Genomic DNA, 26,387 nt, shown 5'->3' on the forward strand with positions numbered 1-26,387 from the left:
CGGTTTCTTCATCACATGCTTGCTGCTCCATGTGGCTTCCTCAGGTCTCCTGCTCCTTCTCCATCCAGCTTCATTCTCTTCTCCCTTCTCTTCTCAGCTCCACCCTCCTTCTGGGTGGGGCAGGGAACCTGGAACTTCCCTTTTTCCTAAAGACCACCCTGTTACAAAATCAGGTGTGGGAAGAGCACAAAGGACTGTGGTGATGGTGAAAAGATGAATTGAATGGGGATTGGTGGGAAGCCAAATGAAATTGGAGGGAATTTCATGGGGACTGCAATTGAGAGGAGAAAGCACGCATTGCACAAAAATGAAGAGTGATATAAAGTATATATAATTAAACAATTTTTAAAAGTCTGCTATTGAACCCAGGTGTGTACATCATTGTCCAGTGAAAGTTGTAACAATTTCATCACCAGTGACAATTGTAAGAATTTCGATGCTGTCTTGTACCTATACGGCATCAACAACCAAGGGTAGGTCCCCATTGCCAGCCAAGCAGCAGGTGAACTAGCTCCAAAATCCCATTAGCATCTGCTTTCTACTACCCTGGCACCAAATATCTCAGGTTCGATTCTCCAGGGAGCAAACTTGGAGATGAAAACTAACACGCAGCAAGTTTCTAAAGGGCGCACTCTCAGAATAGACTGTGTGACATCTGTGAAGGGAAAAGAAGGAAGCCAAACTAAATAAAGGAAGAATCTGAACTTCAAAGCAGTCCCAACAAAGCCTCAGGTGAACCCTCAGGGAGCTCTGAATCTGTGAGTGGCTTCTGGTTTCCCCAAGGTCCAGGGAAGGGCACATAACCACATCATTCCCTGGGAGAAGCCAGCCCTGGGAGGAGGGGCAATCTCAAACTAGATGGCTCTTGATAGCAGATTTAACTGTGGTCCCCAGGAAAAGGGGAGGTTCCAGGTTCCCTGCACCACCCAAAGGAGGGTGGAGCTGAGCAGGGAGAGGAAGAATCTGAAGACTGAAGAGGAAGGAAGGGGGATGAAAAGCCAGAAGACTTGAGGGAGGCACAGGGAGCAGCTCTTGCTTCTTGGCCCTGGACTGGGTGAAGCAGATGTGGGTGAGAGACCTGTGGGAAGGTTGACTATGTCAGCATTTATCCTGATTTTGATTTTGCTCTTTTCCTCCCAGACTTGTCTGACCATTTCTGACCCTTTTGTATGGGTCCCGGCCAGAAGGTGCTTTAGACTTGTGGCAGGATTTCAGACCTTGCTTTGGGCCAATTCCTTTTGGGTGAACTTTACCCATGAGGGGAATGAGTAAATTTGGTTGTTTGATTTAGGAATCTATATTCTTTGTCTTTTCTGTATTGCACACTGATTTTATTAAAGTTCCCTTCATTAAAGGACTTACATGTTTTTTCTTGAGGCAGTGGATGGCAGAACCTATTCAGAGAAGGTAAGTTGGGAAGTTCAGAGGTGCCCCTCTCACTGCCCTATAATAACACTAGTTTGAGAAAGTCTTGAGTTCTGAAGAGGGCATCTGGACAGTGCAGCATCCAGGATGATGATGCTCACAGCTTTTCAGAACAAAGAGGAGCAGAAAAGGGATTAGACTTCACGAAGGGCTTTGACAAAACCCTCTTGTCCTATTGTTTCCTTCATCTGCTAGTGAATTTTTTTAAGATTTATTTATTTATGCATTCAGAACTGGGGTACAGACCAGAGATGTGGGTGGGTGGGTGAGAGGATTCACCAGAGACAGAGGGAGGAGCAGAACAGGCAGATGGACTGCAATACACTGCTGAGGGGAGCAGCAGGCAAGACAGCAGAGGTCTGCCATGTGGGTCACTTCCCTGGCCAGGGATCAAACTTCATGCTGTAATGCCTGCAATAGCTTCACAGTGTTGTGTTCTAACCCGATGCACCACCAGGGAGAGCCCATGATTTGATGCTGGTTATAAAATTTATTCTCACTGTAAAATAATTTTAAAATTATTTTGTTGGTAAGATTTATAGAACCACCTATACAAAGACAATTATTTCTTGAGTTTAGAATAAGAAATCCCATGCAACTCAACTCTTTGGTTTTACTTTTGCTTTAATAGAGTAACATTTGAAAATACAGAATACACTGACATCCAGGGCAGGAAGTAAAGCTGCATGAGGTATGGAAAGCACAAATGTGCTTTAATTTGGCTCTTAAGTAAGCAGTCACCCGTCTAAACAATGTCCACTAGCTCTTCAAACCTGTCCAGTGTAATATTAGAGTATACACTTCTCACTGTCAAACATGTTATATTCCCACTCTATAAATTTACTGTTGGCTCATCTTGACCTTTCCATAAGAAAAAGGGCATATCTGTGATTAACCATCAGAGGTTCTAAGGAGTTAAATATGAAATACTACCTGTTGGTTTTCTTCTCAGCTCAATTTTTTTAAAACAGTATAATTTATTCCTTAAAGCAATTTTATAGACATGAGTTTACTTAATTTACAGTGATGCTTGCTAAGTATGACACAAAAGAAATGCAGGTATTTTCTGGAACAACAGACCAGATAAATGAGGCTTTAAGAAATCATGAGAAACAAGATGATTAAGACTTAGGCTTCTTTTTCTTAGGTGTTTTTAAATTTCTATAAATTTTTTGTTCCAAAGTTAACAACTTAGCCATGGTAAACAAAATATACTGAATGCCTTGCCTGGTGTCAAAGTAAGGAAATTCTCTTCTTTATATGATAAAATCCTGCCCTGCTTCATTTTGATCTAAGCCAGGATCACCAGAGGGCAGATTCTTCTCCAAAGAGCTAAAATCCTGATAAGAAGCTTGGTTTCCATCTATTGGTTGATATTCTTGTTCAATATCAGTGAAGGAGACACTTTCAGAGCTGCTGCCAGAGCCAGAGCCTGATCCAGAAACATCCTCAGAAAGAGGGAAGGCATCATTCAGGTTCTGGGATCTCAACAATCTGAAAATTTAAGAAAAAATGAAAACAACCACAGTAAAGTTTGAGCAACAAGAAGATAATCATAATAATTTTTAAGATAAAATAAGTGCAGCTACCCAGCTACTCGAATCTTAAAATTTTCCTAGTTACTCAATGCTTTAAAACTAAAAACAAACTGCCTCTCCCTCCCACCAGTTTCCCTAGTTCATTGCATGGATCAACTCCAACCCAATGCAGACTCATGCAGCTCTGGTAATTTTCTCTGCACAGGCACAGCAATCTTATGGCAATCCCATAGCAATTGGCATTTATTTAAGGAGTCACTTATTGGGGAAGTCCCCTTTGTCCATTTCTCCCACTAGAAAAAGGACAAACAAGTTCAAGATAGCATCGATAGATGACATTTTTTCTTCAACTTTGTGTAAAAGATCCAATCATTTCAGTGCTTCCAAAACACTCAGTCTTGAGAAATTCTTTATAACAATTTAAGTATTCTATTTGCAACCTACTAACATTCAATTTCCTCCCACAAAAATAGTTCCTAAAGTTACTCTGCTTTCAAATGTATTTATTCAGGGAATGTGTTCATTCAGCTAAAACATGCTGAAAATACAGACTACTGTGTCTGATTTGAGTGCAGCAGTTAGAAGTCCACTTGGCAGCAGAAGACAGAGCAATAGTCATGCTCCTAGGTAGGAGACCGAGGCAACAAAATATCAGACAAAAAAATTAGTTTCATAGCATGTGGGTCATTTTCTCTATGAAAACAGTAAGCCACAGGCCATGCAACAGGTTAGAGTTTTCTTCCACACATGCATTCGACAAATACTTGTTGAACACCTGATCCCTATTCTGAGTGCCTGATAGGAAGGAAGCAGACAGGGGCCTCCCTGGTGGCGCAACAAGTTAAAGCACAGCGCTATGAAGTGATGGCAGCTACTGCAACATGAGTTCGAACCCCAGCCAGGCAGGTGACCCATATGACACAGCAGACCTCTCCTATCTCGCCCTCTGCTCATCTTAGCAGTGTATTTCAGTCCATCTGTTCTGCTCCCCATTCTCTCTTCTGAATCTTTCACCCCCACCTCTGACCTGTACCCCAGTTTTTATATGATAAACAAATAAACAACTATTTAAAAAAGAAAGGAGGCAGACAGATGACACCTCTGCTCATAATTTCCTGGGAAGAGAAACAATAAAAAGTGAGTAAGTCAGGAATACATTAGGTGATGCAGAGAAATGAAGTAATCCAATGTAATGAGGGCAAACAGGTGGCTGACAGACTGTGGGATCAGGAAAAGGGGACCAGAGCTGTCAATACAGATTTGGTAGTGAGTAGGAAAGGGAGAGAGGGAGTTAATAAAAGCATTTAATATGATGAAGTCCGCTAAACAAAGCATGTAGAAAGAGAAGAGGCCCAGAAAAGAGGCAAGACAGCAATGGCATATTAAATATTGAGCAGAGGCAAAAGAACAGCCAGGAAAGAAAAGGGAGGGAAACCCAAGATAAGATGCAGCCATGAAAGCCCAGAGAAGAAAGCATTTCAAAACAGGGTTGATCTACTGTTGTTTTCTTTAAAGATTTAGTTATGCATATAAGAGCTGGGCTGTAGGCCAAATGCGCAGAGGGTGAGAGGATTCACCAGAGACAGAGGGGGGAGCAGAACAGGCAGATCTTTTGAAATACAATGCTGAGGGGACTGTGGGGAAGACAGGAGAGGGCTGCTGTGCTATGTGGGTCACCTCCCTGGCCAGGGATTGAACTCATGCTGCAGTGGCCTGTAACCCCGTGCACCACCGGGAGGCCCTAGCCTAGACCAGAGCAGCAACTCGTGTACGTGTCAACCTGGAGTAATTGTGACTTTAACAAGCACTCTGGGAGGAAGGGGGAAAGAGAAGTCTAAAGAGAGGTGTTGCAGAAGTTAAAGATAGCGAGCACTAGTAATCCTTCCAGAAAGTATTACTACGAAGAGGCACAGAATAGAGAAATAAACAGAGAGAGTGAAGTCAAAGACTGGTTTGACTTAAATGTTTCTAGAGTATGTCTGGTACTAATGGAGAAGATGCTGAGTTTAAGGGGGGATAACTGCAGAACTGATAATCGGGGAGAAAGAGAGTGAGAGAGTGGGGAGAGGACACCCAGCAAATGGAGATGTGGGCTTAGAAGCTGCCACAGTCAGACCTGAATCAGGAAAATCATCTAAACAGTTAGACGTCATGGAATAGAGCCAAGCCAATAGGGGAAAGTGAGAAAATCCAGAGATAAGCAACAGCGAGAAAATGTTTCCTTTCTGGGCTCCAGGACAATGGACAGAGGTACCCTGGCACCAGAGGCATCTGATGGGACCACAACTATGCCATGGATGAGGCACAGCCCTGCCAGAGGTGCCACCAAGGCCCAGAGTGAGTGAAAGAAACATCCAGGTCTCTCCCTTCCTCAAATGCACGTCAGATCCCCCCACTGGCTGACACTCAGTCACAAGCTTGGACACCAAAGAAATACAGACCACAGAGCTCAGGGCCCACTCCATGCCCAACCTGATACTGAGCAGGGCCAGGAGGACAAGGAATGTATTTTAAGTCTCAGACCAACACAGAAGCAGGGACAGAAGTGTCTGCCTGAGAAGCAATGTTCGTAGTTGAAAAGAGGGAAGACTGAGATATGACAAAGAAGTGGTGTGGGACGGTTGCTTTGGAGAAATTGTTTTAGATTTCAATGAATTAATGTTGAAACCTTGACTTTAAAAAATAGAGAAGGCTGTAAAATTTAACACCTTCAAGTTTCACACTATGGACTTAAACTAAGACAGGGACCAGATTACAGATCTGCATTTTGACTATGATGATGTTACAATAGTGAATGATAAAGAGGGTCACTAGGATCCCCAAAGGGATGATGATTTACCTTTTTGGAGGCATAATCATTTACTTTAAGGAAAGATTTAAATCTGAAAGTTAAAACTTTTTTTGTATTTCAAAGTAAAGTTTTTCTTAATTTCACGAATCTATTGTTTCCCATAAGTGTGTACATTTTGGGGTTGTGCCTTCTCTTCTGTGTGCGTATCACCTCAGCCACAACCCACAACCAAAGTCCTTCCTGCTATCATCTCTACTCTTCCCTCTTACCTCTGATAACCTTTTTTTTTACAAAGTTTATTAAGAATAATTTTTGATGAGCTTTGTTAGTTTTTTTGCTTTGGTTATTTATATTCCACATATGAGAGAAACTATCTGAAAATGGTCTTTCTCTTTCTGGTTTATTTCACTTTATATCATCACCTCAATTTCCATCGATGTTTTGGCAAGAGGCAAGATTTTATGAAGGTTAATAATTTAATAATAAGCCTTTCCATAACACATTTTCCACATTATAGAATTTTGATATTCATTGAAATAATGGATCCTAAAATAACTCAATTTTGTTTTGTTACTTGTGAATTTCTATTGAACATTGTGCGCAGGCTTAAGACAAGTTTTATTTGTACAAGAAGAGGTTTGGTTTTTTTTTTTTAATAAGTCATGGCCACTTATTCTTTCTTTCCCTAACTTATTATTGTTTAAGTCACCACTGTCTAGTCGCAGAATATTTTTATCACATCCTCACGAAACATGTACCTATCATCAGTCACCCCTTATTTTTTCATTGTCCCTAGATCTTGGTGACCACTAATCTATTTTCCACCTCTATGAATTTGCCTGTTTGGGACACTTCATATAAATGGAATTATACAATATGTGGCTTTTGTATTTGATTTCTTTGCATAATATTTTCAAGGTTCATGCATTTTATAGTATGTATCAGTCTTTGTTTCTTTTTAATGTCTAAGTAAGATTTAATTGTATGGATATACCACATTTTGTTTATTCGTTCAGCTGATAATAAATTCCTATGGAGTTTAATATATAGCACACTGTAATAATAGAGATAAAACAATATTAAACCCTTTTCAGTAACTGTTGGTGAAAAGCACCCACTTTTTGTCTCTATGAGCCACCATAAGAACTTGCAAAAATGTAGATGAACTGTTTATCCTTGCATATATCATATATCAGTAAATACAATATATTTTACCAACTTAGTGTGTAGAAAAAACAAACCCTGGAAAGCAAGAGCTTGAAGAAAAACATTCTAGATAATCCTCCTACCTCTATACCAAAAGGCTTAATATCAGAGAAAGTTCACATACGTAAAAGGGTCAGTCCTCAGAGGGAGGATCCTGTTGGATTCGCCTGGAAGTAGTTCAAAACTTGGTCCCTTTTCATCTATGCAGTTTGCAGAATTACTGTCGGGGCTGCAGCGTACCCATTCATATCTGGCTCTCCTCATAGGAAAACCTGCCCAAAGAAGGAACCCACATGGTTAACACATTATCTCTTAGTTCCTCATTGGCTAAGAAATTTTAAATTTAACAGATTCTAAGTTTGGTAGACAGTAGGTGTGGACAAATTTCATGGTTTTTAATATAACAGGAGCATCCACAATGCCAACCTTGCTCATCCTTCTCATGATACCCATATAGACCAGAATTTAAGGTTAAAATAAACTATATAATAATCAGCTGCCTGGAGTGAAGTCCCAGCTCTGTTACTGGTGAGCTATGAAATCTGATCGCCCTCATTCCCCACTATAAAACAAAGTTACTAATAGCAACTCTTTTCATAAAGTAATCACCAAAATGAAACAAGAAAATACATGCCAAGATCTTAACATACAGTATATACACTTGATACTGTTATCTATCTGTTGTTGCTATTGTCTATAACTTACACAAAGAAAAATGACAAGGTGCAATGCAAGTTAGAAACCCAGGATTCAAATCTGTATCTGACCACAAACCCTGCCTCTTACAGAGACAATCCCAATCATGTTCAGAAAGGTTAAGAAATACACCAGTAGTACCTGAGATATTACTAAATCCAAATTTGTTAGGGTCGAATGGAGTACTTTGGATTGAGAAGTAGATGCCTGTCTCTTTACATTAACATCTAGTCAAATATTTCAAAAAAACATGGCCCTTCTATTCATAAAGGGACAAATAAGTTGGAATATATATTTTACCAACTTAGTGTGTATAGTGTAAAACTTCTTTGAGTTTAATTTCTATGGAAATGGCTTCAAACATGTTGTGGTGTTATATTGAATTCATTAGCTCATAAAGTCACCTCTTCATTTGCTGCACTATAGTGTAGCAAAGAAGGAGGCTGGTTGTGAGATATAATTCCACACCCTCAAAAGGTTCATTCTTTCCCACACCAAACACAGCTTTGTTCACACAAGTGTTGTTAAATAATCATCTAGCAAGGGACAGGTCTACATCTTAAAAGACAGTAGAGGTGATTCAAAGTCTAGCACATTGTGGTCCTGTACACGTCAGATCAGATACAGACAAAGATAAAACAGTGCTATGGAAAAACACTGTGGAATTATTTTGCAACAGCAAAAGACTGGAAAACTAAGCATCCATCAGTCACAAACTGGTTAAGTAAATTAAGATATAGCCTGCAATACTGCATAGCTATTAAAAGAATGACACATCTTTCTGGGTACTGATATAGAATAATCTCTAAGGTATATTATTTAGCCCAGAAAGCTAAGGGATACTCTGCCTTATGTGTCACTGTGTATGCATGTAAAAATACATTCCTATAATGCTTATATGCTTGGAACACCTCTGAAAAATATAAAACAAACTTTCTTTGTGGAGGGAATTGGTGGAAGGCAGTGGACAGGACACTGACTTGTCACTTCCTATCCTTTTGACCCTTTTGATTTTTAAGTCATATGATATGCACTACTTATTGAAAATTACTTTCATTTTTTAATAGCACCATTAAGGTAGGATTGACATATTCTATAAACTGTATTTATTAAAAGTGTACAATGAATATTTTGACATATGTATACACCCCTGGAACGATCGCGACAATAACCATTAATCTGCTTTCTATCAGTATAGATTAATTTGCATTTTCTAGAATTTCATGTAAGTAGATTCATTAACAACTCACCAAAGGTTTCCTGATTTTTAACTTAGGGACCAGTAGAAAAGAGACTCTGCCATTTATAGAACTCTCTCCTTGAAATAGAGAGTCTGTTTGGGGTTTTTACATCTAATCTGCTAGTATTGCAGTTTTTAACATTGTTAATATTTTTATTAGAAAAGGAATAAATATAGGTTCATATAGAAAATCTTGGAAAATGTAGAAAATAAAAGAAAAATTACCCTTAATCTTAGTACCCAACACCCCAAAGATCCTCATCATGCCTGCTCTTAATAGCTGTATCATATTGTCAACTTACTTAAACTTCCTAGAGCTAAATTATTTCATCCATTAAATAAGTCTACCTAAAAATGAGACACAAATGTTCAATTTGAGAACAGTACCTAGCTCTATAGTCAGAGCTCTCTAACTACTAGATTTCTGGCAAGGAAGACAGTAATGACCTATCTCTGATATTAGGTAATTTATAGGAAAACAAGAATTTAAATTCCCATCCATCATTCATTAACATCCTCTGATAGTCCAGAATCTAAACACCCATTCTATATACAACATAATCCCTCTCTGTTTCCAAATTTCTCAATTTCTACATGAGAATAGTATCTCAAAGAGTTCCTGTTCAAGTGAGATACAAGTATGTGAACATATATGTAGATGATAGGTATATAATATATTTAATCTTCGATAGGTATATAATATATTTGAGCTCCTTTTGTCTCCTTTTCTGAATATTTCCTAAAGCAGCATAAGTTTGGCATTTAATTGCTAGTTAGCAGCCTCTTCTGGATGGGATAAAAATATCTAGCACCGGGCCCTCCCTGGTGGCGCAGCGGGTTAAAGCACAACACTGAGAATCTAGAGCCGCTTCCGCATGAGTTCGATTCCCGCTTGCCCTGGAGGTGACCACATGGCGCGGCAGACCTCTCCTGGCCCGCCCGCTGCTCCCCTCAGCAGTGTACTTCGTGGATCTGCCTGTTCTGCTCCCCACTCTATCTCTGGTGAAGCCTCTCGCCGCCCCTGAGCCTCTGGCCTGTACCCCAGTTCTGTACGCACAAATAAATAAATCTTTAAAAAAAAAAAAAAATATCTAGCACCTGCTCCAGTAGAGGGCAATGTCTTCATGTCCTATACCATCCTAGACGCTGTCCACTAGGAACATGAACCACTGTGCAATCGTCTTAAATCAGCCATCGTCTTAAAAACAGACAAATAATTTTAATGCATTTTACTCAGATTGGTATGTTCAGATATCGTCATTTAAAAGTCAATCTAGAAGTTATTAATGGGTATTGTACACTCCTTTTTCATACTAAAACTTCAAAACTGGTGTCTATTTCACACCAGCAGCATATCTCAGTTTGGATTATATTTCACACATTTCAAGTGCTTAATGGCCTGCGGTGGCTGTGGCTCCCATTTTGGGCAGCTTTGGTATTCTCTACCTAGGGCTGATGTTCTGAAGAGCAAACTGAAGAAATGTTTGCACAGATAGAAGTTAAACAGGTAAGTAAAACTGATACTTTCTGATGATATTTGCATGATGTAGCAAATACAATGTTGGTAAATGTGTATAAAAAAATCTAAAACTGGGCTCTCCCTGTGGCTCAAAGTGTTAAAGCACAGCACTATGAAGCTTTCAGAAGCCACTGCAGCATGAGTTCGATCCCCTGCCAGGAAGCTGACCCACATGGTGCTGCGGACCTCTCCTGACCCACCCACTGCTCCCCTCAGCAGTGTGTTTCATACATCTGCCTGTTCTGCTCCCCACTCTGTCTCTGGTGAATCCTCTCACACACCACAGTTCTGGCCTGTACCCCAGTTCTGTAAGCATCCATAAATAAAATTAAAAATATATATATATAACTTAACCCAGCATTCTCAACTTTTAAAATGTATAAAGAAGAGCTTCTCTTTGGTAATGCAAGTGTTCTAAAACTGACTATGGTGACAGGTGTGTGTGTGTGTGTTTGGTGTGTATATCAGTAAATATGCTTTATTTATTTTTTAAAATTCTTTTAAATATTTTACATTATTCTTCCTTTTTGTATAATGCATCTTTCTCATCTCAGGTGTACTCTCTGTAAAATTCCTACCACCAATTCACCTGTACACCATTGCCATTGTGTAAGAATACATTTCCTCCCTTCTTTTGAAAGAAATACATTTATTTTCCTCCCCTCTCCCTCACCTTTCCCTGAAGTGTTTCTGATTAATAGTTGCCTGTTGGTTTTGTTTTTAAATTTATTATAATTATTTTTTGTCCTGGTCCTTTGTTTGGTTCCCCTACATTCCTCCTATAAATGAAACAATCCAATATTTTTCTTCTTCCATCTCTGCTTATTCATTAAGCATAATCTCTTCTGGCTCCATCCATGTCACTGAGTACATCTTTTTTGATTGCTGAATAGTATTCCATTGTGTAGATCTGTGAATATACTTTTTTAAAATGTTGAATTATATAATGTAAATGGTGTCTAAACTCTATCAATAAAATTGTTTAAAATGATGTAAAAATAAACTGTTATAAAAATTGTTTAAAATTTTATAAATCACTCCAAAAGTCTATTTAATTTGGGAATGATGACTTTAAATCTACTTTTAATAACAAGAATATGATTACAGACACAAAATTCCTAAAATACTTGGTTAAGGTTATTGGCAGGATATGAAAATTCAACACTTCGAACCTCTGAGGTTGTGGGAGTACCTTACTGTTATCTTGCTTAGAAGAAATGTCATGATTATCATAATTAAAACGATAAAAGGGAGTGTTATAAACTAATTTTTAAATATCAAAATTTATTCCCTTTTTCCTTCCATTTTAAACAAAAGGAAGAAAAAAAGGATAAATTAAAAATTTGTGGACAGAAAGGTTATCTTCCCACTTATAGGATCTGCTAGTTAATTTTGTAGTGGGTTTTAGAGTAAAGGATGGACGAACATCCCTGGTGGCACAAGAGGTTAAAGCACAGCGCTATGAAGCTATCCACAGCCACTGCAGCATGAGTTCAATCCCCAGCCAGGGAAGTGACCCACATGGTGCAGCAGACCTCTCCTGTCTCACCCGCTGCTCCCCTCAGCAGTGTATTTCAGTAGATCTGCCTGTTCTGCTCCCCATCCTGTCTCTGGTGAATCCTCTCCCTGTCCCCCATACCTCTGGCCTGTACCCCAGTTCTATATGCATAAATAAAACCTTTTAAAAATTAGAGAACAGGGTGGGTTTTACTTAGAAACCCTTTCCTCACTGCCCACCCACCTGCCCCCACACATATAGTCATTAGTTCTGCTTCACCAATACTCTTTCTATAAATAAACATCTCCAGAACAAAATACTTACCCCAGTAATCTTTTTTTTTTTGCTTAGTAATCTGTCTTTTAACATTGTAATATAAATTTTCCCCAACACCATTACGTTTTATTAATTTCAATTGTAAACTTGTAGGTGAGTTAGAGAAACTTAAGCAGAAGTTTCCATGGTGGGGGTGGGAGAGCACCATTTTGATTCATTGTTCAGTAACATACAGCCATCACTCTCTCAGAGTTACTTTCTAGTGGGCTATCAACTCCACCAGAAGGATATGGTTCTTGCATGGCTTGTCAAGCTACAAAAAGTTCTAGGTTAATTTCAAATTCTCTCTCTGCCCCTCAACAGAATGACAAACTTTATAGCTAGCGCTAAAAAGGGAAGACTTTTGTTTTGTATTAAAGAAAGCCTTTAATTCACCTAGTAGACCTCTGAGTTGTAGTATAAAGTTAACTCTCACCTTGAAATCATACCAATTCTGTCATTGATTAGTTATAATGAGGCTTGTCAAGTCTCAGAAATTTTTCTAACAGGTTGATATAAAGAACAAATAAGATGATGAATGTAAGATCATGTTTTCCCCTCTGTAAACTGGTGATCTTTCCTCCTCGCAGGGAGGTGACGAATGTTATAGATCACGGATATGAAATCACTCTACCAAGGAACAGCAGCCCACACGGATGTGAGAGGTGTCACTCCTGTGGTCTCGTGGGTAGTGTGAACAGACACGTGACAAGGTGCTAGAACCCTTGGTCACACTAACTGTAGAATTTCCATTTTCTCTTTGGCAAAATAGAGGCAATACAAGAGTCCAGGATTCACAGGCCTTATCAATAACCCCCTGGATCTCTACATTAAATCGATTAGCCCTCTCTTCTCTCCATGGTCTCACATGGTAACAAATTTCAATTTCTTTGCATTTGATTAAAATGGTCTCGTGCCATATTAGGATTTGACTTGTAGTAACCTACATGTGCTAAATTGTGTCCCTGCCATTCATATGTTGAAGTCCTAATTCCCGGGTCCTCAGAATGAGGACAGCTGTAAAAGTTTCTTGAGGGCCCTCTCTGGTGGTGCAACAGTTTAAAGTGCAGCAATACAAGCTAGCCACAACCATTTCAGTATGAATTCAATCCCCTGCCCCGGAGGTGATCCATAACATGCAGCAAACCTCTCCTGTCTCACCTACTGCTCCCTTCAGCAGTGTACTTTGTTAATCTTCCTATTCTGCTCCCCACTCTGTCTCTAGTGAAGATTCTCACCACCCCACACCTCTGGCCTGTACCCCAGTTCTGTATGCATGCATAAATATATCTTTTTTTTTTTTTTTGAAAAGAGTTTATTGAGACAAAATGAGGTCTGTAGGGATGAGTACTGATCTACCATGACTGGTCTACCTGAAGAAGAAGAGATTGAGACAGATACACAAAGAGAAAGAAACTTGCAAAGACACAGCCATATCGAAGCCAAGATAAGAGGCCTTGGCATGACACCTGCCAACACTTTGGACTTCCAGCATCCAGAACTGTGAGCAAATGAATTTCTTGTTTGACTCCCCAGTCTGTGGTATTTTGTCATGGCAGCCCTAACAAAAACTAGCGCAGACACGTAGATGTTTTGAAAAAGCTCAGTAAAGCAGGCCAAAGGCTAGTTAATTCAGGCAAACCAATGACTTAAGGAAAACTTTTAAAGTGGGGAAACCTATCCATCATCTCTGACACTCCATGGATATACAGTGGGACATGGCTTTCTGCACTGCAACCTTGAGCTGCCAACACACTCACACAGCTGTTTTCCTTTTTATTCAGATTTGGGCACAAGTCCTTAATTTCAACACCAAATGCTCTTCTCCTTTGAAAACATCCTAGTTTTTCAGTTTATTCATTCTCTTTTTTGGTTTCCTTTCCCAACAAAGAGTTAAATCTACCAGGTGATGACATAAATTCCAGTACTTTATACAATTTCATGGGGGCTTCTTCACTTCTTTCTTTTGAATATCTAGTTCATAAAAGATATGATAAATACATAAAAGACGTCTTTGGTTGTTTTTTCTTAAAAATTTATTTACTTATGCATACAGAATCGGGATATAGGCCAGATGTGTAGGGGCGGTGAGAGGCTTCACCAGAGAGAGAGTGGAGAGCAGAATAGGCAGATCAATGATGTACACTGCTGAGGGGAGCATCCGGTGAGACAGGAGAGGTCTGCTGCACCACGTGGGTCACCTCCAGGCTAGGGATCGAACTCACACTGAAGTGGCTGCAGCTAGCTTGCAGTGCTGCACCCTAACAACTTGTGTCCCCTAGGGAGGGCCTATGTTTGTTTTAATTCTAGCATAACCTATTGACTCTTAGTGAGGAAGTTGAACTTTCTGGGAAATTTTGAAGATATAAAGACTTACATAATTATGGTCTTGATAGGCCCACCACCTCCAACTGGTCATTCAAATCTGTGCTGTAAACATGGACTCCATGTCTCAAAACCCTGTCAAAGTAAAACCTGTTCCCTACAGTCAACAATGTTTCACACTTTTAAAGAAAGTTTCAGCAACATTAGTTGCTCTTTATCTTTAAGATTAGCAGAGCAGGCCCTCCCTGGTGGCGCAGCGGGTTAAAGCACAGCCATTTCCTCATGAGTTCAATTCCCGCCTGCCCTGGAGGTGACCACATGGCATGGCAGACCTCTCCTGGCCCACCCGCTGCTCCCCTCAGCAGTGTACTTCATAGGTCTGCCTGTTCTGCTCTCCACTCTGTCTCTGGTGAAGCCTTTCATCGCCCCTGAGCCTCTGGCCTGTACACCAGTTCTGTATGCACAAATAAATAAATCTCAAAAAAAAAAAAAAAGATTAGCAGAACAAGAAGAAAATATATATATATATGACTATATATATTTCCAAGACTTAATGAATGTATCTGAGATCACCTGAATCATTTCTATCACTTCTATCAATATAAATAGGAAAATCAATATAAATAGTGACAATATGTGTTACTATGACTTAATATTTCCTTTGTGACCTGGGGCAACTTAACTATATTTCTAGTGTAAATTCTCCAATCTACTCATCAGTTCTTTTGTCTTATTTAGACATTAGTCTACATTTACGAAAGGAGAATAAATTGTGTTTTCTTACAATCTGATCATTTTTATTTTCTTACTCATTAAAAGTTTTAAATTGTGGCCCTCCCTGGTGGCGCAGCGGGTTAAAGCACTACACTAAGAAGCTAAAGCCACTTCCGCATGAGTTCAATTCCCACCTGCCCCAGAGGTGACCCACATGGCACTGCAGACCTCTCCTGACCTGCTTGCTGCTCCCCTCAGCAGTGTACTTCGACGATCTGCCTGTTCTGCTCCCCACTCTGACTCTGGTGAATCCTCTCATCACCCCTGACCTCTGGCTTGTACCCCAGTTCTGTATGCATAAATAAATAAATCTTAAAAAAAAAAAAAGTTTTCAATTGTTTCTGAGTCAACAGCCCTAATAACAGAAAAACCTAACAAGAAAATTTCCAAATGTGATATTTCTCCAAGCAACAGGAGATACTAAAATCCTTTGCTTTTTTTTAAAATCGGAGAGGGTTTGCATTTAACCATGTCTAACCACAACTGAATTTTCACTAAGAACCAAATTTTAAAAAGAAGAAAACATACACGCAATTACATCTATACCGATTTTAAAGATAACATTTCCTGGTGTTACAGTCATTACAAAACCATTCAGTACATTAAAACTTGGGGTTGATGTAGACACTGAGGGGCAGTACATACCCCAAAACACTGGGGAAGGCATCCCCACACCACGGGCACTGAGGTCATGTGAGTATTCCTTCCTTGAGCCTTTAAAAATTTTCTTCCATGTGTGGCTTATAAATGTTATCCAACAGCCCATTTCAATCATTGAAAGAATTCACAAGACCACACCCACCACAGGTTTAATTTTCCTTGGTACCAAACTCACACTAAGCAGTTCAGGCCCTCCAATGTCTCTTTTCTTGGCCCATTTTCCCACAATATTATACCCCTGTACCTTAACTGAATATGATAATTTGTGTGAAGTTTAGGACCTATAAAAAAAAGATTACAGGGGGGTGCAACTCCTGGTTCTTACCTTGAATGGAAGAATCCAAAACCAGGATGAGGGCCAGGGCCAGGACAAGCCGTCTACAGTGAAGGAACACCTGCATGGTGACCAGCTCACTTCAGTTCCCAATACCTCGCACGTCAAACTCACAATGAGGAAATGTAGCAGGGTGTTCTCTGTCCCTTTTAGAAAAAGTTCCAAAACCTCAAACCCTGCCCAGAACACACGTCACAGTTTCCTGAACAAATAGAAAAACTCTACATCAAAACCCAGAATGATTGGGAGTGGGGGTAGGCAGCAGCAAAATAACTATTCATACCCATTATGAAACTGTACTGGACTCTCCCCAGGCCTGAATTTTCAAAGTTTTGTTGTTTGCCACTTGCCTGTTAGAAAAATTTCCCACTAAAACAGTAGAATCAGCATTTGGTACAGTTTATTTTTCCTTTCTTCAGGTAAACGGCTGAACACAAGATAGCTAACCTCGAACCCACTTCACTGGAGGAGAAAAGGGAGCTGGGTTTGGGGGGGGAGGGGGCTGCCTTGTTATCCCTGAGCACCTTCAGCGTAAAAATATCTTCACTTTCTTTTTCCTCAGGAGTTCCTGGAGTCAAGCTCAAGAAGTGAAACTTCACTTCTGACTTCTAATCTACAAGACAGAGTTGCTGGATTTCAGATAAATGGTTTCTCCTTTTAGACTCAGTAACTCCCATTGGTTCACAGGCTCTCCCTCTAACTTGAGACTATAATAAGGATTTTGGTTCCCCTCCTCCTTGTGAGAAAGACAGAAATCTTTTGCCTCCCTCTACACCATAGTCGGTATTTCTTATGATGTGATTCCATTTACTCTTTTGTCTTTTCTCCTGGTGAAATTTTTCAATTTGATTTTTTTAATCCTCTGGCCGTCAACAAGCCAGAAATCAAGAACAAGGGGATGTTGTTCTCTCAGTAGGCTGGTGGGGCTCAGAAAACACACAAAGCCCTGACTCCTGTAAATAAAGGAACTGCATTTGCCCTGGGCCTGGGACAGGAAGCAGACTCCTGGTGACCTCCGAAGGCCAGGTACCGCTTCCACATAAAGTCACACCTTAAAAACCCTACTTCTTGGGCCGTCCCTGGTGGCACAGCGGGTTAAAGCACTGCACTAAGAAGCTTAAGCCACTTCAGCATGAGTTCGATTCCACCTGCCCCGTAGGTGACCACATGGCGAGGCAGACCTCTCCTGACCCGCCTGCTGCTCCCCGCAGCAGTGTACTTCGTCCATCTGCTTGTTCTGCTCCCCACTCTGTCCCTGGCGAATCCTCTCACCCTCCGCATCTCTGGCCTGTACCCCAATTCTGTATGAATAAATAAATAAATCTTAAAAAAAAAAAAAACCCTACTTCCTTTCTTTGAGGCACTTGTTTTTTCCTTTCTTCCTTTCAAGTCCACTCACTCTCTATTTCAACACTGTTTCTACATGGCCACTTTCCATTTTCATCCTCATTCTTGTTGGCCTTTGACAGGAGGGAGGAGTTTCCCTTCTCTTGTTTTTGGTTTCCTGCTGATTCCTTTACCATTTCCTGCTAAGGACGGGCCTCAGAATCTACGTGCTGTGTAGCTGTGGTGCAAATCCACAAAGATTACCAAGAATACACATGTTGACCCTCCTCAGAGCCCCCCAGAATCAGCTGGGAGCGTGTCTGGGAACTCTTCTAGGTACAGTAACCAACCCCCAAACTCACGAACCAAGCAAATTCCCCACTACGGAATATTGATTTCAGCTTGAAATAACAGCCCTCCTCTTTGGTTCCTTTTAACCGTCTCCCCCAATTAAAAACCCTGGCATCAAAACAATAGTCCCTGCCAATAACTTCAATAACTTCTCTGCAAAACCTCAGAGCTGATTAGAGCTTGTGCCTTACAATGGTAATTTTGGAGGCTTTTTCCACTTGGGTAATTCATTTTTTCCCCTCCTCTGGGTCATGGCAATTTAAAAAAAATGGCAGCACTCATAATAAGCATTCACCCACAACACTGACAAGCAGGAGTTTCTTAGTCCAAAGAGTTTCATGTTCTGGCCCCCTTCCAGTTTCATTTCTCTAGTCCTCTTCAAGAGATGGAGGAGCAGGGCACGTTATATGGAACCAGAAGCCAGGGTGCATGCAAGTCTCCCACATCTACCAGCAGAGAGCTGGATCACCCACTCCACACTCCCATCCTTCTAGTCAAAGGATGGTGTGGAAAACCAAGGAGATGTCCATAAAAGCACTCAGCACCCCCTGGAGTGTTGGTAACACTCCTTTGTTCTGGGTACCATATTTCTGCTCAGTGTTTCCTCCATGAACCAAAGAGGACCCATGGGAACTCCCCTGCCTTTCCCAAAGCCTCAACCTCTATAATATACATTTTCCATGGTTTTAAAAGACACATTAATTTCCAGACTTATCCTTCACTAGCCTAGCCACCGTAATGCATCTACTTCACTGTACATTCAATGGATTTACCTGTACAATGGGCATCTTTGTTTTTTACAATCACTCTGGAGCAGGACAGAAATCAGGTCCTTTTGCTTAAGAACATAAGCAGTGCCCTACCCACCCCTCCCCCAACACACACACTATAAACATGACTTTTTTTTACTAAGTATTAGTTTCAGGGTGATTTCTGGGTACACTTGAACTTTCCCAGCATCACAACTCAGCAGAACACTTAAGATGAATTGAGGTTTTCAGAAGAGGTACTGAAGGCAGCTCGAAGTGGTTCCAAGACTCATTTCTTTTCTAAAGTTCAGAGTTTAGGATTCTGCAACTCAGCAGCTCCTGGGACTTTCTTGTCTTTTCACAGAGAAGGTCTTGACTTTGAACTGGGCACTGCACCAAGAAAACACAGCAAATGGATCCTGAACCAAATCTTTAGGTCTCTGGAGGCTCCCAGGATGACCCTAGCTGTAGTTTGTTTCTAGAACTGGAAGAGATGTTTGAAGTCATCTACTTCGTCCACTCACGTGGGAAAAGAACAATCCAGAAAGGCTTCATGCTTTGCCATTGGTCATGAAGCCAGCTAGTTGCAAAACCAGGTCTAGAACTCAACTTTTCTGATTCAAAGTCCAGGGTCAGATAAAGAATGGCCAGGAAACAAGATTATGATTTGCAAATCATCATCTGAAGTCTTTCCTCTTTTTTAAAGAGGAACATAGGGGTCCAATGACTGGAATTATTTTCATTTCAAACAAAAAACTACTCCCTATGTACTTTAGGAAAAAAGAATAAAAGGAAGACTTCTGATGATTTCTAATTTTTTTTATGCATACAAGAACTGGGGTCAGAGAAACCTCTGTCTCCCTTACCCCTCACCAGAGGCATAGTGGGTACACAACAGGCTGACTGACTGAAATACACTGCTGAGGGGACAGGGCAACACAGGAGAGGTCTGCTGCGCCATGGGGGGGTCACCTCTCTGGCTGGGATTGAACTCAGATCTTAGCGGTGACAGCACTGAGACTTAACCCCTACAATGCCAGGGAGGGCCAAGGATCCCCTCTTATTAAAGATCTCAATGGCCTAGTCCAGAAACCTCTTGTGGTGTTGTCCAGTACAAGTTTTTTGAACTTTAGTGTTTCCATCTTGGACAGGTAAAAGGAGAGAGGAAGATTTGACAAGAAAAATGAAAGGCAGCAGTTATGTAGGAAACTACTGTACTTTTCATCCAATATTACAATGAACTCAAAACTGCTTTAAAAAATAGTTTTTATAAGTCATAAAAAAACTTGTGAAACATGACCTTGAATCTAGAAAACTATGACATTCCAATTCCAAAATTACAGGGCTTTGAAGAACCAACAGTTACTCTGGAAAAGCCACAGACTAAATGTTATTGATATAAATAACTGAGAGCAGGGGGTGTTACTTCTCTTGAGTCTGTTTTCACAGGCATCAGAAATATTGGAAGCAAATATCTTAGAAAGATATCCAGGCAGAAGGAAATAGGTATACATTTGGATTAAGGGAAGCCAGGCTGTTTGAAAATAATTTTTTAATTATTTTTAAGGGACATCTTTAATTTGTTTCTTTCCCAAGATAATCTAGCAATACTATTCTAAATTATTTATTGTATTTAGTAAATTGTCTTTTCTAACTAGAAAATTAATGGGTGCATAGTGTAGAGAAAGAGCGTGAGAGGATCCTACAAGAAAGGACAAGCCACCCTTCTCCTGCTACTGTGGTATAGTAACAGGCACCCGAGGAGGTCTGAGTCTGTGCCTCTGAATCACATACAGTGATGGAAACTAACATTACCTCAATGGGGGGAAAAAACATAAAAAGGTAACTAAAAGAAAATTTTAAAAAGACAAAGGGGCCCTCCCTGGTGGCGCAGAGGGTTAAAACACAGCACTGAGAAACTAGAGCCACTTCAGATGAGTTCAACCCCTGCCTGCCCCGGAGGTGACCACATGGCGCAGCAGACCTCTCTTGACCCGTCAGCTGCTCCCCTCAGCAGTGTACTTCATCAGTAGGCCTGTTCTGCTCCCCACTCTGTGTCTGGTGAATCCTCTCACTGTCCTGGTACCTCTGGCCTGTACCCCAGTTCTATGTGGATAAATAAATAAATCGTAAAAAAAAGACAAAAGAACAAATCCTTTGTCACCTTCTAACCAGGCATTACCACTATCATATTCTGACTGGGAATTCCAAGAGGCACAGACCATTTACCAATATAATACTATTACTACTTCTACTAGCTCATGGATATGAAAGTGAGGTTCCCTCTCATCTCCCCTTATTGCCTTTGGTATAAACCCTGCCCATGTTACTACCACATGTCCCCAGAAGTAACTTGGTTATCGATTCCAAACAACCCTATAACACTTCCATCAACCCACTACCTCAAGTCTCTGAGCTCTCTCTACAGATAAGCAAACTATCTGAGCGCTCCAACGCCAAGGATGACCTTTCCTAAGCTTCACAACCCAGCCTCACTCCTACTCCCCCAAACACATGTGCCTCAATTCTACTCACCTACCTGCAGCTGTATTCACCAGTCATTGAGGAAGAGGGAAGTTCCCCTTCCTCAGAACTTCAACGACCTTTTGATTTCAATCCTCTGAGCCTGACCACACTTCCCAATTAAGTTACTACACTTTAGTTTGATTTTTTTTTTTTTTTTTGCAAACTCTAATTCTTTTCTTTGGCCTTGGCTGCAAACATGAAAAATGAATAGGATCATTTAGTGAAATGTGGCTTAGAAACTTTACAGCTTGTTCACAATTACCGTATTGTGATAGTCAAAATTTTTCTTGTGACAAATCTTAACTTCTAACATTCCCACTGGCCCCAAAGAATGAAATAATATAGCCCACATTCCATAGCTAAAATGATAGTACCAATTACTGAGGAAATATTTGGTGACATCCCAAATAGACTAATATTTTAGGCACCAAGTAAATTAATGAATATTGAATTCTGTATTTAATACTTTTTATTTTTGGCAAATCTATATTGTATTAGGAATATAGTTTTGACTGTTCTAGAATATAATGGGCTAAAATACATGTTGACTGCAAAAAAGTTAATGGTAGTGTTTTCTAAAAAGCAGGGTGGCAAATGTTTCTTTTTCATTCTTTCCAGACTATTCTAAAATTCGTAGAGCAAAATGATGTACCATGTAGCAGTGAAGAAAAAAACACACTAAAAAAATACTTGGGTTATTGACAAAACTTGAAATTGGAAAAAACACTAGTGCATTCTTTGGATAACCTCTCTTGGAGCACTACGAGGCTGAAAAAGTTGGCTCAGAGATCTGTACTCAGGAACCATCTGATTAAAGTATTTTCCTCATGGCAGTGTGCTAGAAACACTGTAGACTGGGAAGAAGTTATAGTTAGGAAGGGCAAGTTAGGAAAGAAGTTATACTTATGGATTAAGTAGATAGTCCGTTCTCATCCCTATTGGAATGGGGATAGAATTTCTTTTCAGATTTTAGAGTATGCACAGAGGTAATAATGCTGCTAGCTCACGGATATGAAAATGAGTTTTCGTACACTCTTCCCAAGAATCTGGGATTATTGGATTCTTGGAAATGGTGAAATGAGTCTCCCTTCAAACAAACTTACAACAATTAGGGCCCTCCCTGTTGGCGCAATGGATTAGGACGCAGCACTGCGTGCTGGCCACCGCTGCTTCAGTGCAAGTTTGATCCCCAGCCTCGAGGAGACCCACATGGCCCAGCAGACTTCCCCTGGCTCACCTGCTGCTCCCCTCAACAGTGTATTTCATCAATCTGCCTATTCTGTTTCCTGTTCTGTCTCTGGTGAATCTTCTCACTACCCCTGCACCTCTGGCCTAAACCCCAGTTCTGTATTCATAAATAAATAAATACTTAAATCTATATTAAAAAAAAATACAACAGTTATGGAGGAAAGGTGTTCAAATTCATCCTAGAATAAGGTGAGGGAGAGATGGGGAAAGCATAATCTTATTGCCAAAATCAAGCCAGTTTTACCTCAGGCATATGCTACTTAAAAGAGCAAACTACATTCTATTCCTATTAGACAGTGTTGGCTTCAAACACAGGGTTTCTTTTAAGATTGAAGAAAATCTTGGTTAGAAGGGAGTGAGATGGATGACCTGGATGTATGTGAGAAAAAAATACTGACATAAATTATAAAGAGCCCACCTAAGTCCTCCCTGGTGGCCTAAGTGTTAGGTCTCAGTGCTATCACCAAGAGTGCCCACCACAGTGAGCTGAGTTCTGGTCTGACTAGGTCTGAGTTCAATCCCCCACCAGGGAGGTGACCCACAGCAGACCTCTCCTGACCCACCCGCTGCTCCCCTCAGCAGTGTATTTCAGTCAGTCTGCCTGTTCTGCTCCCCGCTCTGTCTCTGGTGAAGCCTCTCACCAGGAGGCACCTGCACCTCTGTCCTACACCGTAGTTCTTCTATACAAATATAAATAAATAACATCTAAAATAAAACAACAACAATAACCATGTAACCCAAAGACAAAAACCCCTACAGTTTCACTAGCACTTCAGTAGCATTCTAGGGACTTCACATGTTTGAATTCACTTGAGCATCACAAGGACCCCATGAAATAGACAACATTTTTACACCTATCACACAAATGAGAAAACTGAGACACAGAAAGTTTTAAATGTATGTGGGACTTGACTTTTGGCAACTTTACTTCAAACCCTGCCTCTTAGCTGCTCTGTGGGCCCATCACGTGAGTTCTCCTCAGATGATCTTTCAGGGAGGCTTTTATGTTAGTTGCCGTCCTCAACAAACCCACCCCATTTTTGTCCCAGCGTTCAAAAACAAAGCACTCCTCCTTGTCTTAGGTAGGGAGAGTCCTTCCCCAGAATCACAGGGCTCTGAATCCCAGAGCTTGGGGAAAATCTAGTGTCTGATATTATGAAGTTCTCAGATTCCTCCTGTTAGCAACTGGGTGTATTGTAAGAGCCATATATTGCATTCCTGACTGCTCAGGCTAGGAGACTTTGCCAGGTTTTAGCTTTTTTTTCAATTTGTCAAAAACCGTTTTTTGACCTTTTGCATAATACTTCCCAAACCTTCCCAAATCGACAGTTGGAGGCTTGCAGATGTGCTGAAGCTCAGCTAAGGAAATACCCTTTGGGAGCTGTGTGGAGGGGGAACTCAGAGTGTGGTCCCCACAAAGCGAAGACAGTTAAATCCTGTTGGGAGGGAGTCTTTTGCCTCCTTCACTTTATTTATTAAAGGCCCTAAGCTTGCTTTTCTTTCCTCAAAAACCACAGATGTTGACTAGTTTTGCTTTTGCTTTTAAGTCTCAGTAATCAGAGCAATAAATTAATCACTGATTGCTGCTGCAATGATCATCTTATAGTTAACATTATTAATATCACAGCTAATGCTACTACTACCTTTATTACAAAGCATATTTGGGGAGTCTGGTGGACATGAGGCCACAGAGTAGTCAGATGGTGGCTGTCTCCTGTCACTGAGGCCCAAGAAGGATGCAGCTTACTCAAGCCCATGTCCTAGTTGTGAAAGGTCCGGATCAGAACTGATTTCCGTTGACCCAGAAGTTTGGACAGAACCTGGTCTCCAGGGTCCATAAATCACCCCACCCAGCAGGCAGCCACAATGAGATCAGCACAGACACGCCTGTGCTCCGCCCCTCCTCCACTGCCCTTTGCAGACAGGCTCCTTATCTTTCTGGTGGCCCCTTCCTGCTGCTTGTGTTGGATTTTGTTCTTTTGTGTCTTCAGCTATTCCTGCTGCCTGAAATGCTTCCAGATACCCGCATATTAAATCCCTCACCTTTTCAACCACCTTTCTTGTTGAAATCTGAGCTTTTTTTAAGGAGGCCAATCTTTAGACACTTTTCTCCTCCTCCACCCACACTCCCTGGCCCTCAACTTTCTTCCTTTGCGCTTTTTTCTTTTTTTCTTTCCCTTATGTACATCAACAAGCACACTGTGTCTTCCCCATAGAAGAAAAGTCCCTGAGGACAGGCAGTTTTAGTTTGCTGATGTACCCCAAGTGCACCAAAGAATCCCCGGCCATAGCAGATGGCCAATATATACAGGCTGAACCTCTAAAATGTGGATTTTCACATGCTGCCCACCACCAGTGCCTGGACAATCCTTCACTGGACCTCCATTTCCACCCTATAACCTTCCCCTTCTGGGTGCCTCCATTTTGCAGTCAAAGATTAAGAGTCTACTACTTGGGCCCTCTCTGGGGGTGCAGTGGGTTAAAGTGTGGCACTAAGAAGGCAGCGGCAGCAGCTTCAGGTGAGTTGTATCCCAGCCAGGGAGGTGACCCACAGGGTGCAGCAGACCTCACCTGTCTTGCCCGCTGCTACCCTCAGCATTATATTTCAGTGGCTCTGCCTGTTCTGCCCCCAACTCTGTCTCTGCTGAATCCTCTCATGGTCTTGCACCACTGACCTATATCCCAGTTCTGTCTGCATAAATAAGTAAATCTTTAAAAAAAAAAAAAAAGTCTATTACTGTTTGGTTTTGACTGACCCTTTGTTATGTTTCTGGGTATTTACAACTAGAACCCCTAAAAGCTATAATGATTAAAAACCAGCTTTCCCTCAATAAACAAAATTTGAAAAAAAAAGTTAGTAAATAAATGCTGACTGAAATGGAAATTCTCACCAGTTGGGAGATAAGACTCACGATACCAAACACAGAGACAGTCCCGGGGCTCAAAGTAAATGCCAGCTTGCATAAAAATGTCAGAGAAAGAGAAACACTTTTATTTCATTTCCAAATGTCCTGGAATGTTAAAATAATCAGGCAAACTAAAAGTCTGAGTAGGATGCCTGTGTGGCTTGCTTTAGGTTCCAAGACCACCATAGAGGTGTACCCTTCACTGCCCACAGCATAACCAGCGGAACAAGAGAGTCTGGAAAATAATGACCCCTCCCCCTGGGACAGGAAGCCAGCCTAATGGAAAGGAGCCAGGCTTGCTTCGAGAAGAAAGGCTCCATGAGATTTTGAGATTTAATCTTTTCGAGCATGTGAAAAAACGTGCTGATAGTTAGTTTTCCATCTCTACAGTTGACAGAGCAAGAGAAAATATGTTTATTTCTGGGCACAAGAGAGTTCAGTGAGCTTTAGAAAGAATGCCTTCCTCAGAAGATGAGATACCAACAGAACATAACCCAGGGAACACTGAAACTGCCAACTCGGGAGGAAAATATCTTCTGATTAAAAACAAACAAAGTGGTGACATTCATAGGAAATGACCCTGCTGTTTTCTCCACTCTCCACGGATTCTAAACTTAGAGTCACATAGTGGCAAGCCCCGAGTGCTTGGAGCTGGAGCATGCTCAGACTGCTGGGAACTACCCTGTTGCTTCCTAGCTGTAGCCTCAGGCAAGCTGTTGAATCAGCTGTGCCTCAGCTTTTCTCTTTTAAATGGTGGTGGTTGTCCGACCAACCTCCACAGAGCTTCAAGCCCCAGCACTGGGGAGAAAAGAACAAGGCAGGCCCGCACTGTGCTCAAGCCCAGTGATGTTAACAGTCCTTCGTTGAGGCAAAGCCTCAAGGAGACACTTAGATCTGGGAACTGAAGAGTGGGAAGCTGAGGGGTAGGAGGAGGTGTGGGGTGGACAAATGGAAGACCAG

General features: G+C 41.0%; 1 protein-coding gene across 1 annotated transcript; it reads right to left on the reverse strand.

Moving 5' to 3' along the window:
• Positions 1 to 2,035: 2,035 nt before the first annotated feature.
• SRGN (serglycin) lies at positions 2,036 to 16,455 on the reverse strand. The gene is made up of 3 exons (XM_004681073.2): positions 16,313 to 16,455; positions 7,085 to 7,232; positions 2,036 to 2,919 (listed from the first exon to the last, which is right to left on the reverse strand). The coding sequence occupies exons 1-3, from the start codon at positions 16,386 to 16,388 to the stop codon at positions 2,682 to 2,684; spliced, it is 462 nt and encodes a 153-aa protein (XP_004681130.1). The 5' UTR covers positions 16,389 to 16,455; the 3' UTR covers positions 2,036 to 2,681.
• Positions 16,456 to 26,387: the final 9,932 nt, after the last annotated feature.

The sequence above is a fragment of the Condylura cristata genome, unplaced genomic scaffold, assembly GCF_000260355.1.
Source record: "Condylura cristata isolate star-nosed mole 26May11 unplaced genomic scaffold, ConCri1.0 scaffold00011, whole genome shotgun sequence".
In the NCBI taxonomy this organism is placed as follows: Eukaryota; Metazoa; Chordata; class Mammalia; order Eulipotyphla; family Talpidae; genus Condylura; species Condylura cristata.

Bases quoted from the DNA above. Each gene is read 5' to 3' on its own strand.
- SRGN (XM_004681073.2), bottom strand. From the start codon at position 16,388: ATGCAGGTGTTCCTTCACTGTAGACGGCTTGTCCTGGCCCTGGCCCTC. The intron at 7,233-16,312 runs GTAAGAACCAGG...TTCTTTGGGCAG, and splicing joins TTTGGATTCTTCCATTCAAG to GTTTTCCTATGAGGAGAGCC. The intron at 2,920-7,084 runs GTATGTGAACTT...TTAAATTTTCAG, and splicing joins CTGAGGACTGACCCTTTTAC to ATTGTTGAGATCCCAGAACC.